The 15,322-nt window shown below is 38.8% G+C and overlaps 1 protein-coding gene across 2 annotated transcripts in view; it reads left to right on the top strand.

Annotated features, from left to right (window-relative positions):
• The window catches only part of FAM91A1 (family with sequence similarity 91, member A1), a 37,327-nt gene extending 23,538 nt beyond the window's left edge, over positions 1 to 13,789 (top strand). For both annotated transcript variants that reach the window (XM_004679603.2, XM_012723067.1), the window contains exons 17-24: positions 21 to 155; positions 288 to 401; positions 3,551 to 3,623; positions 5,401 to 5,550; positions 7,784 to 7,885; positions 8,398 to 8,521; positions 9,741 to 9,810; positions 12,081 to 13,789. In XM_004679603.2, coding sequence (XP_004679660.1) covers positions 21 to 155; positions 288 to 401; positions 3,551 to 3,623; positions 5,401 to 5,550; positions 7,784 to 7,885; positions 8,398 to 8,521; positions 9,741 to 9,810; positions 12,081 to 12,263 — 951 coding nt within the window. In that variant the 3' untranslated portion in view covers positions 12,264 to 13,789. The remainder of the gene's footprint in view (positions 1 to 20; positions 156 to 287; positions 402 to 3,550; positions 3,624 to 5,400; positions 5,551 to 7,783; positions 7,886 to 8,397; positions 8,522 to 9,740; positions 9,811 to 12,080) is intronic.
• Positions 13,790 to 15,322: the final 1,533 nt, after the last annotated feature.

The following is a 15,322-nucleotide window of genomic DNA, read 5'->3' as shown; positions in this document are numbered from 1 at the left end:
GCTCATCTCTATAATTGCAGCATATTGGACCAGCCATCCCCGAAGTCAGTTCTGTCTGGTTTAAACTGTACCTTTACCATGTGACTGGCCAAGGACCACCGTCCCTTTTATTGTCCAAAGGTACAAGACTTCGAAAACTGCCAGATATATTCCAGGTATGTTGGGTAGTCTGTTTTGTCCATTTGTTTGAAATTATTCCTGGGGAAGAGGGATGGATAAAAACCGGTAAGGAAAATTTATTTTTCTTATTTCTAAATGCCAGTTTACTTCTCACTTCTTTCCTGTAGGGCTATGATCGGTTACTAATAACATCTTGGGGTCACGATCCTGGTGTAGTTCCTACATCAAATGTGCTCACAATGTTGAATGACGCATTGACACATTCTGCAGTTTTGATTCAGGTATGGTTATTTTATCTGAAATAATTGAGTTTGGATTTTTGTAGTAAACTAATTGGCCCAGTTTTCTGCTGAGTCAGTGATTTGAAATTTGTAATGCTGCTGTGAGGAGCCGGATCTGGGTTTCAGTCTGGACATCTGGCAGTGTGGGAGTGGAAGGGCCACATGGATATTGAAGTCATACCCGGGCTTGTATTCTGCTTCCCTTGCGGCTGTATTTTTTTTAATACCTTTTTTCAGATATAATTCACATACACAATTCACCAGTTTAAATTACACAATCCAGTGGTTTTTAGTATATTTCAGATAGCAGTAGCCATCACCACACTCAATTTTAGAACATTTTCACTGTCTCAGAAAGATACTCTGTACCTCTAGTACTCTATTGCCCTGACACTCCTCACCTCCAACTGTACACTAACCTGGCCTACTTGCCATCTCTAGAATGCTTATTCTGGGCATTCCATGTACATGTACATGGTCTTTGTCACTAACGTTTTTCACTTAGCACAGTGTTTTCTGGATTCATCGTATTGTACTGTGGACCAGTACTACATTCCTGTTTATTACCAAATAACATTCCTTGGTGTGAATACACCACATTTGATTGACCTAGTATTTATTAATGGACATTTGGGTTATTTCCACCTTCTGTCTGTTGTGAATAATAATAATAATAATAATCACTGTTATACACATTGTATGTAGGTTTTTATGTGAGCGTGTTTTCATTTCCAGTGGGTATATATATATATGCCCAAGGGTTAAAATGCCAGACCCCGTGGTAACACTATGTTGAACCATTTAAGGAACTGTCAGGCTATTTTCCAAAGAGGCTGTACCGTTCCACATTCTTACCTGACTTTTTGATTCTAACCTAGAAGATGGAAACTGATACTCCTTGGGTTTTATTTGTTATTTTTCTGATGACTACTAGTGTTGAACCTTTCTTGCTACCTGGGCAGTGTGACAGTTTGGAGCTAGTCCTCATTTTCTTAGTTACACATCTCTAAAATGCAGATGACACTATATGTTGTATAATAACCAAAAATTAATAATAGCAACAGCTAATGGTGAGATAAGCCATAGGTAAGTCATAGGATTGTAGAATGAACTAAGAATATGTGAAACGCACAGCATGCTTTCTGGTGCATACTAGGCTCTCCATAAAGGCCGCATTCATTCTTTCAGTTAACAATTACATGGCGCATAGTCCTTGCTAACTAATGTGCATGCACAGATGAGACGTGTTAACTGTTTTTAAGAAAGTCTGGTAGGAAAAGCTGCTGAAGCTGTGAGTTTTAGTATAGTGCTGAATAGACTTACATAACTTTAAGGAGCAGCACCCAACCCAGCCTTAGAGCAAGAAGGTCTTAGAAAAATTCCTTAGAGAAAGTGAGATCTGGGCTTCTCATAAAGGGATAATTTAGAAAAGCACCCAACCAAAGGGGTCAGCAGGGTTATACCTCTAGAGAAGGACTTTTTCCTTTTTCTTATTTCCCTGGTGTCTGAATCATAATAATTGCTCAGTGAGTATTTGTTGAATGAGCTTGAAGTCCTAACATCTGTTGAGGCCTGAGTTGTTCAGTGTTTGAGGGGTGAGTCTTAGCATTATGGGCTGGTAGTCAAGTAGGAGTCTGGACACCCAGCAGGCCCTGGCGTGCGGGGACCTTGACTGCCTGCTGTCGTGCTTTGACTTGCTCCTCCAGATTGATGGCAGCCAGTAAAGGAAAGGTACAGAGCAGGATTCCTCTTGTAAAAGGGAGTTTGCCATGGTCTGCTCTGTAGGTGGTGTCCAGTGAGTCAAGCCAGGTTAGGTTTTTTGTCAGTGTATTTTATTTTGTTGATATGGCAAACAATCATAGATAGAAAAACATAATCTTAGGTAGAGCCATTTTTAAGGTCTTTAAGAAGTTTTGCTTTTGCTAAAAAACATTTTATCAGAAAATAATCACCTGCTAAAATTTAAAATGTAAAATTAATTAAAATTTAAAATTAAGATTTTGAGTAAAACGATAATTTTATTATAGCCGGCTTGTTAAAGGATTTAAATAAAAAAATTATCAATGGAGTAGAAGTATCAGTATGTTCAAATTGTTACCCAGCTAAATGGATGTGATTTTTTTCTCTGAAATGAGTTTTTCTTTTATGTTAGGGTTTCTTGTATTTGAACAATGTCTGAGCTTCTTAGAGGGAAGACTACAGCTTTCCAGAAAAACTTGAACTTTCTCTTGTAATAGTACTAAATACTCATGAACATGGAATTGAACTCATGTTTATTCTTAAACCATTGTAAAGTCAGAACATGGAATTGAACTCATGTTTATTCTTAAACCATTGTAAAGTCAGAACTATAAATTGACTAATGGATGAAACAAAGTTATTTGTAACATGGGATTGAGGTGGACTCATTAACTTAAAATTTTTTTGACTTCTAATAACATTCACATAATTAAAAATAAAACACTATTAAAGATATATAGAGAAAAGGGTCGCTGCTCACCTAACACTGTCAACCCAAGTCTCATTCCCCACTTCCCCTCCAAATCAGATAACCACATTTACCAGTTTCTACTATACATTTCTGTAGTTTTTATGCATATGCAAACATTTACACACTGATTGCTCCTTGCTTTTTCCACTTAGCATTTGGAGATCTTTCCATTTCAGTTTATAGAGAGCTGCTGCTGCTTTTTGTGTCTGTACTGGCAAGATGGACTTCCCCTATTGGTTGACTTTTTGGTTCTCAATTATACATAATGATAATGTCACATCAAATAATTTTGAACATGTCATTTCAATGCAGGTTCTTGAGTTCTGCATTCTTTGTCCATGGTATGCCTGGGGTTATAGAGATTCTTCCACCACTTTCTCTGTTAGAACTTCTCCCTGTGGGAGTTCACTCGCTGTCATTCAGCCTTCACTTGGCCAGCAATTCTTGACCTGTTAATCAGTCTCTTTTCATTAGCCCCATATACTCAATTTGAGACATATTTTTTAGAAATTAATATTCAGGAAAGATTGTCTTTACTTGCTGGCGAAAATGGGAAACTATTGAAAGCTTATATACCTTCAAATGGCAGTGTGATTGGAATATTATTGGAAATGTACGTTTCTCGTATACTTTTCAATTTGTGTGTCTTCTTATTTAGGGACATGGGTTACATGGGATAGGAGAAACCGTCCACGTGCCATTTCCATTTGATGAAACAGAACTACAAGGAGGTACCTCACCTTTGAATCATATGCATGTGACTTATTTATTGTTAATCTTTGTAAACAAATTGGTGGAAAACATTAGCAGGGAGTAAATTCTTAAAAGTTTTTGAGTTCAGGGCCCTCCCTGGTGGTGCGGGTTAAAGCACAGCACTAAGAAGCTAAAGCCACCTCAGCATGAGTTTGATCCTCGCCCTGGAGGTGACCCACATGGCTCAGCAGACCTCTCCTGACCCGCCCTCTGCTCCCCTCAGCAGTGTACTTTCTCCATTCTGCCTGTTCTGCTCCCCTCTCTGTCTCTGGTGAATCCTCTCAATGCATCTGTGCCTCTGGCCTGTACCCCAGTTCTGTATGCATAAATAATTTTTTTTTAAAGTTTTAAAGTTTTTGAGTTCAGAGGTCTTACCATTCTGTTTTTAAAGAAATTGGAAAAGGGTAGTTTTCTGTAGTGTGCCTTTCCCCACAAAGAATTAACAGAAGAGCTTTACTTTAGATCCTCTGATGGAATATAGTCTTGTTGGAGATGATGAGGATAAGGAGCTATCTCTGTCTAGATGGGAGATTGGGCTTCTTTATGTTTTTAGTCTTTAGCTTCCTTTCATTGTTTATTTTACTGGGGGGTGGGAAGAGAAGACAAGTCCTAGTGAAATTAATTTTACCTCTGAGGGATACATACTATTCTTTCTTGGGGACACTTAGGTAATTGAGAAATGGATGCTATTGAAGATGTTTTTTTGTACTACTTTACTGCGTAGGGAACACCTGTAGGCAGCTCATGTTTCAGCCTTCATTTTTCTGTTAAGATACATGTTTGCTCCTGGAGAGGATTTGAGTGGACTTCCTGCCATATTTGAGCTAATTCATCTAGTTAGAATCAAGGAACAAGCCCTAGTTAATGCTGTCTCTAGCTGTAGTACACCTGATGGCAGGAGCTCAGAATTTCTATAAAAGCAAACTCATCCTTTTGTTTAATATAGAAGGCAGGTTTCCTCTTTTGAGCATTAATTACATATTTTCAAAAGGAAAATGCTATCTGATTTAAACTTACCTATACTTTATGTAGTTCTTGTGTTTCCTGCTCCATGCAGAACTGCCATTCTTAACCAGTTTCCCTGTAGTCAGTGTCTGGATTTATAAAGAGTAGTAAATGGCTGAGGTAATTTAGCAAGATTTAAATAAATATCTTCAAGTGACCAGACTACAGAAACTTCACATTTGAAATGAAGGTGCTCTCCTTGGCTGCTCTGAATAAATGTACAGAATTTGGAGAAGAGTTTTCCAGAAAATAGCTTTGTATTCAGAAGTAAACTTTTTCTCCAACTAAACTTTGCTACTTAATCCTTATACTTTATGCATTCTATAGGGAGAAAAAAAAAACTTGTCCATCTAAAGATACAGGATCTCAGAAGTATATGAACTTGACCAAATATTTTATAATTAGACTTTGATTCCAAGTATACACTTACCTTTAATTTCAATAAGAATAATTAATTTCATTTTTCATAAATTTTATTTAATATACTTCTAATTTGAGCCCCACCAAATAAACAGTGAAAAGCCAAGAGAATTGCTGCTGACTGGCCTGTAGCAGAGAATTTGTTTGAATTCAAGAAATGGCTCCTGAAGGCTATAAATATATTTTGTCTCACACATATTTCTTCATTGAAGCCAATCAGTAGATTAACTTATGAGAATAGTTCTAAGAATTGTTTGATAAAAGTATTCTTAAGCTTTTGCTGTGTTTTGTTATACAACTTTTTAAACCATGTTCACTCTTTGTTCCTAGAATTTACTCGAACCAACATGGGTGTTCATAAAGCATTGCAAGTGCTAAGGAGCCAGGTGGACCTACAGCATTTCTGTGGCTATGTCACCATGTTGAATGCCTCTAGCCAGCTTGCAAACCGAAAACTCAGTGACGCTTCTGACGAGAGAGGTTGGCCAAGAATTGTTTTCTTTGAATTAAGATAATTGGTGTTGAGCTTGACACATCTTAATATTTAAAAAGCAGAGAGAACTTTGTGGGGGTGTTGAATCATTTAATACTTAATGTTTTGAGAATGAGAAACTTCTTTGATATTTGGACAAATGCCAGCCGCTTGCTGATGGAAGTAACTAAGGAAGTGGCGCTGTGGTGCGGCAGAGGGTGGCTGCTGGGTGTCAGCCCTCTGCCACACCCCTGTGGCTGCCTTTGGGTTAAGTTACTTTACGGGCTGGTAGTTTCAAAACTTGAGTCTCTGCAGAATTGTTTCCAGAGAGAATTAGTAAGTCTTTTCCTTTAATGTTTGTCTTTGTCCGAGGCACTGCTTGCTCAGCCAGCCACTCCCAGAATTGTTGTCTCTTCCTTTGCTTTTCTCACTCTAGCCAGTTCCCAGCTCACATGAAGAAGAAGTCTTTGAAATGTCTCCTCTGTTTCTTTTCCTCTCCTCTTTAAATGTCCCCTAGCTGCCACATAGTCTGGGTCTTGCTGTTTGAGACTCGTGCTATCCCACCCACTTCCTAGCCTCTTCCTCTTTTCTTTCTTCCACCTATCTGCATATTAACAAAAGTCAATTTTCCTTAAATACCTTTTCCTTTTCAGTTAAAAGATTTCTTTTCAGTCACCATCTCATGCTTATTGTTTCTGCTCTGGCATACTTTATTTTCTGGTTTTGGCTGCCATGGTACCAGCCATGGTACCAGCCCTGGGCCTTGACTGTAGGAAACTTTTCAACTCAAGATGTGTCACTGATAGAGTACTCCCTGAAGCTCGTAGTTTGAAATGCTGAGAAAATGGCTGCTTGCTAGCATCCAGTGGGCTATCCTGGTCCATTTGCCTTTAGCTAGGGGAATTCAGTGACTTTCCGCAGTTGGCTCCAAATACCGAAGAGGCACTTTCCAGACCAGAGGGCCTTGCCTTTTAGGTGGCCATTCAAAGCTTACCTATTACAGCTGTCGTGTTTTGTTTTAGTCATAGACCACACACGAATGGTGTTTTGTCCCAACTTCTGTGACCGGCCACAAGAAAGGAAGGCGGGAGGCAGAAAGGCTGAACAAGTAGAGTTTATTGCTCCCAGACAGCAGCAGAGACAGAGCCCCTAGAGCGGGGTCCGCAGCTACTGCCCCCTCAATAAGGGGGAAGGGTCTCTTATATAGATTCTAAACTCAGATTCCAAAGGGGTGACTCATCGCTGTGTCCTTGATGTGAGGCCCAGTTCGCTGTCACCTTCAGCTAGTCCCATCCAGGATCTCAAGATCAGTTTACTACCACTTTATCAAGCTTGGATGCAAGGCTCAGTTCTTACCGCCCTAATTCAGTCCTTGTCAGTAAATCTTTGGTCACTCCCAACAAATGGAATACCTGTGTAGGTGCTAGAGGTATGTATATTAATACGATCTGATTTTATTTTAAAGAATAAAATCCTAGCAAGGAAGATAGCAAGTATTACACCCCTGCCAGAGGGCTTAAAATGCAGGGCAGCGGAGGCACATCTTGGCCTGACTCTGCTGTCACAGAAAACTTTGTAGAACCGGTAAAGCTTGAACTGAGTCTGGAAAAATGAGTTTTTTGTTTGTTTTGTTTTTGATGATTAGAGACTTTCAGGCAGAGGGAATTGGGCAATACAGAATCCATCTGGGCCAAAAGAAAAGATCTTTGTTGGTCAGTGGGAGATAAGAATAGAAAAGTAGTTTAAGATCTGGATGATCTTGGAGGATCTTACATGGTAAAAGATATGGAACTAAAGAAATTTGAAGAGGAATGACAGAGTCAAATATATATTTCCACAGGGAAAGAAAGGACTTTAGTGTTGCTCTAAAAGACTGCCTCAACTTGTATCTTCTGCCATTTGAATTCTTGTTCCTTTAGGCCCAGTTTTCACAATCTCCACACTCTCAGCACTCTGAGCTAGGTAATTCTCAATGTGGGGACTGTCTTGTGAACTGTAGAATATTTAGTAGGGCTGTCAGTCGCATCCCTGCCCCCTGTCAGGACCGCCAAGCAATGTCACCAGATGTCCTTTCTGGGAGGGACTTGCCCCTCACTTAGTGGCCCCTGCTTTAGGCTAAAGGCTGTTGCTTTCCTTTGTCATTCCTGGCATTACCTGGAGTCTTCTCCTAAAGGACTTATTTATTGACAAATGACACCAGCTACTAGGATGCTAATGTTGCACATATCTTTTAATTGTAAGGAGACCCTGATTTGGCTTCTGGCTCAGATGTGAATGGGAGCACAGAATCATTTGAAATGGTCATTGAGGAAGCAGCTCTGGATTCAGCAAAGCAAAACTCTGGTAAGTCATTAAAAGTTATTTGTAGTCTTGGACTAGTTCCTAAGGCTTAGTTCTTTTGTTAAATTTTTTGGATTTGATTTGCCTGCTCTTACCTGTAGTGGACCTTTTAATAAGTATCTTGGAAGAAACGTTTTTATTTTTTTTTTATTTATAGTAATCATTAAAGTAGTACAGACATATGACCTGAGAATGGTTTCAATTTCATGTTTCCTGTATTAAATATTTTGATTCACATCCTTATTTTATAGATGTCTTATAATACCTTCTTGGGTAAAAGGCCACTTTGAGCATCTGATGACAGCTGCATACCTTCTCCCCAGAAACATGTACATTCAAAACAAAATTCAGTTTCAGAGGTTCACAGACCCCCTGCACCCCCTCCCTCCTCTGATAAGCCCATGGTGAATGTCCGCAGAGCTGGGAGGGGCCTATGAGAATCAGCAGAGACCCTGGTTAGTCAGGAGAGGCGTAATATTTATGTGTGATGAGTAAGTTTGTGTATTCTCTTGTAGTTGCCACAGCAGAAGCCGATTGGGCTCCTCTTGAGCTATGCTTTGGAATTCCACTGTTCAGTTCTGAATTAAACCGGAAAGTTTGTAGAAAAATCGCTACACATGGCCTTTGCAGAAAAGAGAGGTGAGTCAATTGTCGGCTTTTCATCTACTGGACTTTGAAGCTCTTAGTAGTAGTTGCTGTGTCTTTTCCTTACACATATGATCTTAGTAACTGTCTTGTGTATATTTTTAAAATAAAACTTCAGTAGCTTAGAATTTGAGCTCATGTAAACATTTTGGGCAGCTATTGTGCTTAATTATAATTATATTTGGCAACCCAGATTTGGTAAGCGTGTGGTAAAATGGGCACGCTTACATGCAAGTATAAGCTGGTTTTTAAAAATTTATAAATGGCTGTAGAAAATTTCTCTTAGCACTCTTTAAATACACATACTCGAGTTAACAGTGATTGCCCCTCCTGATGGGATTATGGCTGAAGGGACTATGGTTGAGTTTCTAAAATTTCTTCATTTTCTATAATGAGCATGTGTTTCTTATCAGAGATGTGGTGCAAGCTTTATCTCATAAGTCATCTCTGGTTCTTTGGGAGCACCAGCTAAGAGATGGTGCTCTGAGAGTTATGAGCTGCTGGGAGCAGGGGAGAATGTCATAGACCCTGGTTGGCAAGGTCTGTGGCATGGGTAGGTAATACCCAGATCTCCTCGACTTCTGTATTTAGGAAAGCAAAGTTGAATAAGGAATAATTCATTTAATTGATATAATGTAGCTTATACTAGAAAATCAGTGGCATTTAATTGATAAGTAATGAAAATAAAATAATGTCATGAATAAAAAGTAAATACTGTGCATCTTTGAAAGTAGCTGCTACAATTGTTACCAGTTCATATATTTGAAAAATCCTCCTTTTTGGTGGGCTGATGTATGTTAAATTTGTAAGGTGTTTTATCAAGTTTTTAAAATTAATTTGGATATTTGAAGTTTGTATTACTATCACCCCTCAAAGTTTCTACATTTTATTTAAAATTTTTTCTTTGAGCTAACATGTTTATTAGCAGCTTAAGCTTTTTTTTTTGTTAACAATAACCTTTTGCTTTTGTTTGGACATATTGTTGCAACTTAAAATAGTGTTTTTTATGTATTATTACTATTATTCCTTACTAAAAAAAAAGGAAGAAATTTCAGTAACAAGAAACATTGAAATTGTTTTTTCAAATTTTATGTGGCTAATCAGGATGTATATACAAATATCAATGGGTTTAAATTAAAATTAAACTCTTATTAGGCATTAGTATTTGCCATTATGTTTGTTTTAAGCTTCTCCCTCCCCTGTTTCCCCCCAGCCTTCAAGACCTCCTACATTCCAGTAGAAAACTCTCTCTACATGTCCTTAACTTTGTTCACTCATTCCAGGTAACAAAAACTGAAAAATATATGTGGTAATTATATATAGCTTTATAGTATGCAAAGCATTTCCTGGTTGATTTGAGTCTCCATAACAGCAAGACATGCAATAGACATTGGTTTATGAATGAGATGTGAGGTTGAGGAAGCTGACTGATGCATACATGATTTCACTGGCTGGGTCTCTGGGTGTAAAGCCGGACTGCTCTGTGCCAGTGCGTCATTTACACGCATGGGTTGCACCCAGGCCACGGGTCATGCCCCAGCGTGCTGGTTCAAGGGTCTGCTGGCACAAATGCAGTCATTCTCCATTGCTGCCATCAGGTTTTGTAAAAGCCAGTGCTCTGGACCATTCGTCACCCCTCACAAGGAAACACTACTTTAGATCTGAGATTCTAAAGTAATTGTAAAGTAATTGTACTCTTAGACTACAGTTCTCTCTCAGAGTATCTGATCCAGCATGATGAAATCAGTAATCAGGATTTGTATTTCATGCTGAGTCCGAAGGGGAACTGTTAAAGATTTGAAAATTGGGCAGCGATATTTCTGATGGACACTTTTAGAAGATTATTTACTGGCTGTGGGATCAGTTCTGAGACGGTTGTAAATAGCCCAAGTGAGAGACTTGTGGATAGCTGAGCACCATTTTTTTTAACCAATAAGCAAAACAGATTTTGTTTGACATGTATCCCCAAAAAAAGTTTGTTACATGTATATTTATTTTGACAATAATTTTTATAATATAGTAAAACACCCAGAGAAATAGAATTTTTGTAGAGTAGTAAATAGATCAATGTATAAAATTTTCACATTATACCCTACTTTGCAGTGAGTTCCCCGCTTTGAGACGACTGCCTAGGTTGCAGTGGTCACTTACTGATTGAGTAGAGTAAACCATTTTGGGGAACATGTCAGAGGTAGATTGACAGAACTGGTGGTGAATGAAATGTGAGAATTCAGTGGGGAGCAGGGGAAACAGGGTGCTGGGCACCTTGCTCTAGGGCTGGCTGGGGTGCTGCTCCTTAAAGTTTCATAAGTCTGGGCCCTCCCTGGTGGCGCAGCGGGTTAAAGCATAGCACTGAGAATCTAAAGCCGCTTCCGCATGAGTTCGATTCCCGCCTGCCCCGGAGGTGACCACGTGGCGTGGCAGACCTCTCCTGACCCGCCTGCTGCTCCCCTCAGCAGTGTACTTCGTCGATCTGCCTGTTCTGCTCCCCACTCTGTCTCTGGTGAAGCCTCTCACCGCCCCTGAGCCTCTGGCCTGTACCCCAGTTCTGTATGAACAAATAAATAAATCTTAAAAAAAAAAAAAAGTTTCATAAGTCTGTTCAGCACTCAGCAAAAATACTAAAACTCAGCAGCTCAAGCAGCTTTTCCTACCAAGACTTAAGTTTCTTAAAAACAGCAACGCGGGCCCTCCCTGGTGGTGCAGCTGGTTAAAGCACAGCACTGAGAAGCTAAAGCCACATCCGCATGAGTTCGATCCCCACCTTCCCTGGAGGTGACCACGTGGCGCGGCAGACCTCTCCTGACCCGCCTGCTGCTCCCCTCAGCAGTGTACTTCGTCGATCTGCCTGTTCTGCTCCCCACTCTGCCTCTGGTGAAGCCTCTCACCGCTCCTGAGCCTCTGGCCTGTACCTCAGCTCTGTATGCACAAATAAATAAATCTTTAAAAAAAAAACAAAAACAAAACAAAAAACAGCAACGCGTCTTATCTGTGCATGCACGTTAATTAGCACAGACTATGACCCATGTAATTGTTAACTGAAAGAATGAATGCAGCCTTCCTGGAGAGCCTAGTATGTACGAGATTGTGTGGGAGTAAACTTATATTTTTCTTTTTAAAAACATTTATTTATATATGTATTTTTTTCATATCATTGTTCCTCTCGGGTGCAATCCCCATAGAATCCTGCCACCAGTTCACCTGTGCACTGTCGCCATAGTCTCTCATGCTTTTCCTTGCCCTGTCCTGACCCCTCCCTGTAGAATGTCTCTGATTTATCTTTCATTTTGGGGGAGTTAAACAGTTTGTCCCATTATCTCATAGCCTATTTTGCTATTTATGTTTAAGCCCTTGTCACAGGTTTACTTGTTAGTCACTTGTGCAGGTGTCATACTGCCTGTCATTGGTCGGTTTGGGCTTGTTGAGTAGATCTTTGCGTCATATGTAATACTTTACATTCCATGCACATTTTTTGGATTTCTCATTAGCTGTAGCAAATGTTTTGGGAATACATTGAAACTAAAATAGCACTCTTTGCTTCTTGACCTTTCAGGAAGGTGCTTCGACACTGGACATTCACACAGAGGCCAGCTTTTCCAGCTTGCTTTCGCAGTCCTCTGCCGATATGGGGGTCCCCCTTCCTGCAAAGAACTTAATATTTAAAGATGGCATTTTGTCAGAATGGAGCGGACACTCACCTTCCTCACTTCGTATTGCCAGTCTCCATTTGCAATAATTTGGTTATGCCATGTGTTGCTCACCCTTCCTGCCTTTTTCTTTTTGACCTTCGCTTCGGAGTGCCAGCCACTAAAGAGCGCCTGCGGCTGCAGTGCAAGTCCTGCTCACTGACGTCGGAGGGGGAACATGCGCAGGCTTCTGGCATTTTCCTGATTGCACTTCCTAACGCAACGAAGAGCTTTTTAGCAGCCTGCACTGTATTTTTTTACCTTGAGACAATCTGCATTTCTTTTATAAAACTGAGGATATACTTTATAGGCTTAATGGTGACTGTTAGGTTTATAAGCAGTCACTCTGAATATTGCAGTGGTAATTTTATATGTTAGTTTATCAAACATAAATCTTGTTTAATTTTATATTTTGTTACCTATTCCTTAGGGGATCATGGGAAGAGGTGGAACTCTTCCTCTGAGTGGCTTCTTGGTACTAAAAGTAGCACAACTACGCAACAATAAACATCCAGTGTTGAGAGGTGATATGATAGGGCATTAAGAATTCCTGTGGATGTCTGTAAATTATGTATATCAGTTGAGCATTATTGAAGGTATGTAAATCAGCATAGTTATGCATAACTTAACCTTGATTTATAAGGTCTTAACTTGGAATATGACTATACATCAACATCTCATGAGAAGCTTTGGAAAACATTCTATTTTTAAAAACTGTTTGTACGTGGCGTTCTGTTGTCATTCACTTTGGGCTTTGTATTTTCAGCCTTTATGGAAAAATAGAATTTATTTTCCACTCTCATAGCTGTGGCTGCTGCACGTTTCACCCTGATTTGTTTTTTTGTTTTGTTTAGTAACTTTACTGATGAATTGTTAGGAAATTGAGTTTGATGTCTTCAAACCAAGGGTTGTGATTTTAGGTTAGAATTAGATGTTAGAGGCATTAAGACGGTCTTCTGATCAAAACAATTTAGTGATAAACCGACTTGAAGACAAATTCTTAGTCTGAATCTTAAGTTTATATGAAGAATTTTAGAGAAAATGATAAAGTGAATAATTTCAAAATATTTCTTGAGTCATTGATTCTTTTAGTATCTCAAATGTTAGATTAATTGGAATCACTTTTTAGATTTTTCAAGTTATCTTCCTTGGGAAGTTTGTGCAGTATTATAGTTTAGTTTAGCTCTTCTCATAGGCTAACGGTTTGCTAGTTTAAAAGTGTAACCAAACCAACTGGTCATACAACTTATATCTAAAATACTTAAAACATTTGGGAATGTTTAACCTAAGCATTTTTGCTGGTAATTTTGTTACTTGTAGAATTGATATTTGTGTATTTAACATCTGGAAACATAGGCCTTTCTTAAGAGCTAGCATTGCCGTGCATTCAATACCATGGCCTACTTAAAGCATCGAGTATCTTGGAACAGGCTATCTGGCACATTCGGTGCTGTGGGGGGTACATGCAGTAACATGTAGTTTTCTACTTTGTCTTAGATGAGGTAGAAACCAAGTGTATGTTATAAATGTTTGTCTATAAAAAGAAAAATACTAATATTAAAATAATTTCTTATAACTGTGAATCACTCCTTTATTTTTCCAATAATTGATATTGTACATTCCTAGTGCTGTTAGGTATGTATGTAACTTTTACAGTTTTTCAACCAAAAGTTGTAACTATTTCATTTGATCAGGGCTCTTTAATGTCACCTTCATTTGCTTTGTTTGAATTAACTGTAGTTAGTTATTCCTGTATTAACAGTCTCAGCCTACTGTACTGACATGTACAATAATAAAGAATCAAATATCTGTAGTTGTTGGCAGTGAACCCAGTGGTTGATGAATTTGAAACTTAAAATATGAGAGTGGTTTGCTGCTACATTTCCTTTGAGAGAAAGAATAGAAACTAACAATGATCATGAATTCTAAAAAAGTGCTGAAAAAATATCCAGTCAACTCTTGATTTCGCTTGTGAATGAGGTAAGACTCGGATTCCTAGCTGCTCTCACACTTTTAAGGAGGGAGAATCTGCTTTTTTAGAGCTGGTGGCAAACCGAACACTGCTGCTGTGCTTGTGTTTTATGAACTTTGTCTCTTTCATTCATTAATGCACGTAAAGATCCGGCTCTTAACCCTACTGAGTGTTGATCTGGTTCACAAAAGGTAAATTCAAAATGTAGACTTCATTACCTGCCAAAGAAGATTTATGAAAGATTTTATCCAGTTTATTTTTGGCTATTTTAAGATACTTTCATTTGGCTGTGAGCCACTTCCTGCGCCTCTCCTCCCCTTAACGTAGTTTAAACCATGGCAAACATTCTTTAGAAACCAAGAGAAAAAATATCAAAAAGCACAGAGAGTTTAATACGGTACAACATAACTTCTCAAGCGGGTCTAAAGAAATGCAACTTCATGTCATTAAAAATATGATCATCTGCTTTCCTTGATTTCATTCTTTCTAAAATACGAAGTCAAATGCTTTTGTATCTCTCTCTCTCTCTCTCTCTCTCTCTTTTTTTTTTTTTGTAGTAGTAGGGCTTTTTGAAGTCAGTATTTTCAGTTTTCTCTGCCATTCATGGTTCTCTTATGTTCAGTGTTTCAAAGACAGTTTGTATTTAAAGATTTTAAAGTACCAAAACTGTAACCAAGTACAGTGGTTTCTAGTATAATCATATTATACAATGAAATGTATAATTGTTGTCAATTTGATTATTGACACATATAATATGTTTACAAATAAACTGTGGTGTTGATCAAGTTACTGCTAAAATGTGTATAATGTGTAAGTCCCTTTCTTAATTGAAGTGCAGCCATGGTTTCAGTGCTGTGGGTTACCAGTACTTTTTTTTCAATTGCTCATTTGTTTCATAAAAACAGATTTACAGAAAGCCGTGGAGATGGTCCAGCCATGTTTCCTGTACCCTCCCCCGAGCTTCTCATGCTAACGCCTTATGTCGGCCACGACACATGTATCAGAGTCAGATGTTAATGTTGGTGCACTTCTGTTTGCCAAACTCAGACTTTTTTGGTTTTCAAGAAAAAATTTCTACGCATGTCCTTTTTTTGGTCCCGAATCTGGGCCAGGATCCCACATTGGATTTAACCATCG

The sequence above is a fragment of the Condylura cristata genome, unplaced genomic scaffold (genome assembly GCF_000260355.1).
Source record: "Condylura cristata isolate star-nosed mole 26May11 unplaced genomic scaffold, ConCri1.0 scaffold00009, whole genome shotgun sequence".
Classification (NCBI taxonomy): Eukaryota; Metazoa; Chordata; class Mammalia; order Eulipotyphla; family Talpidae; genus Condylura; species Condylura cristata.
This window is presented reverse-complemented; position numbering and strand designations above follow the sequence as displayed.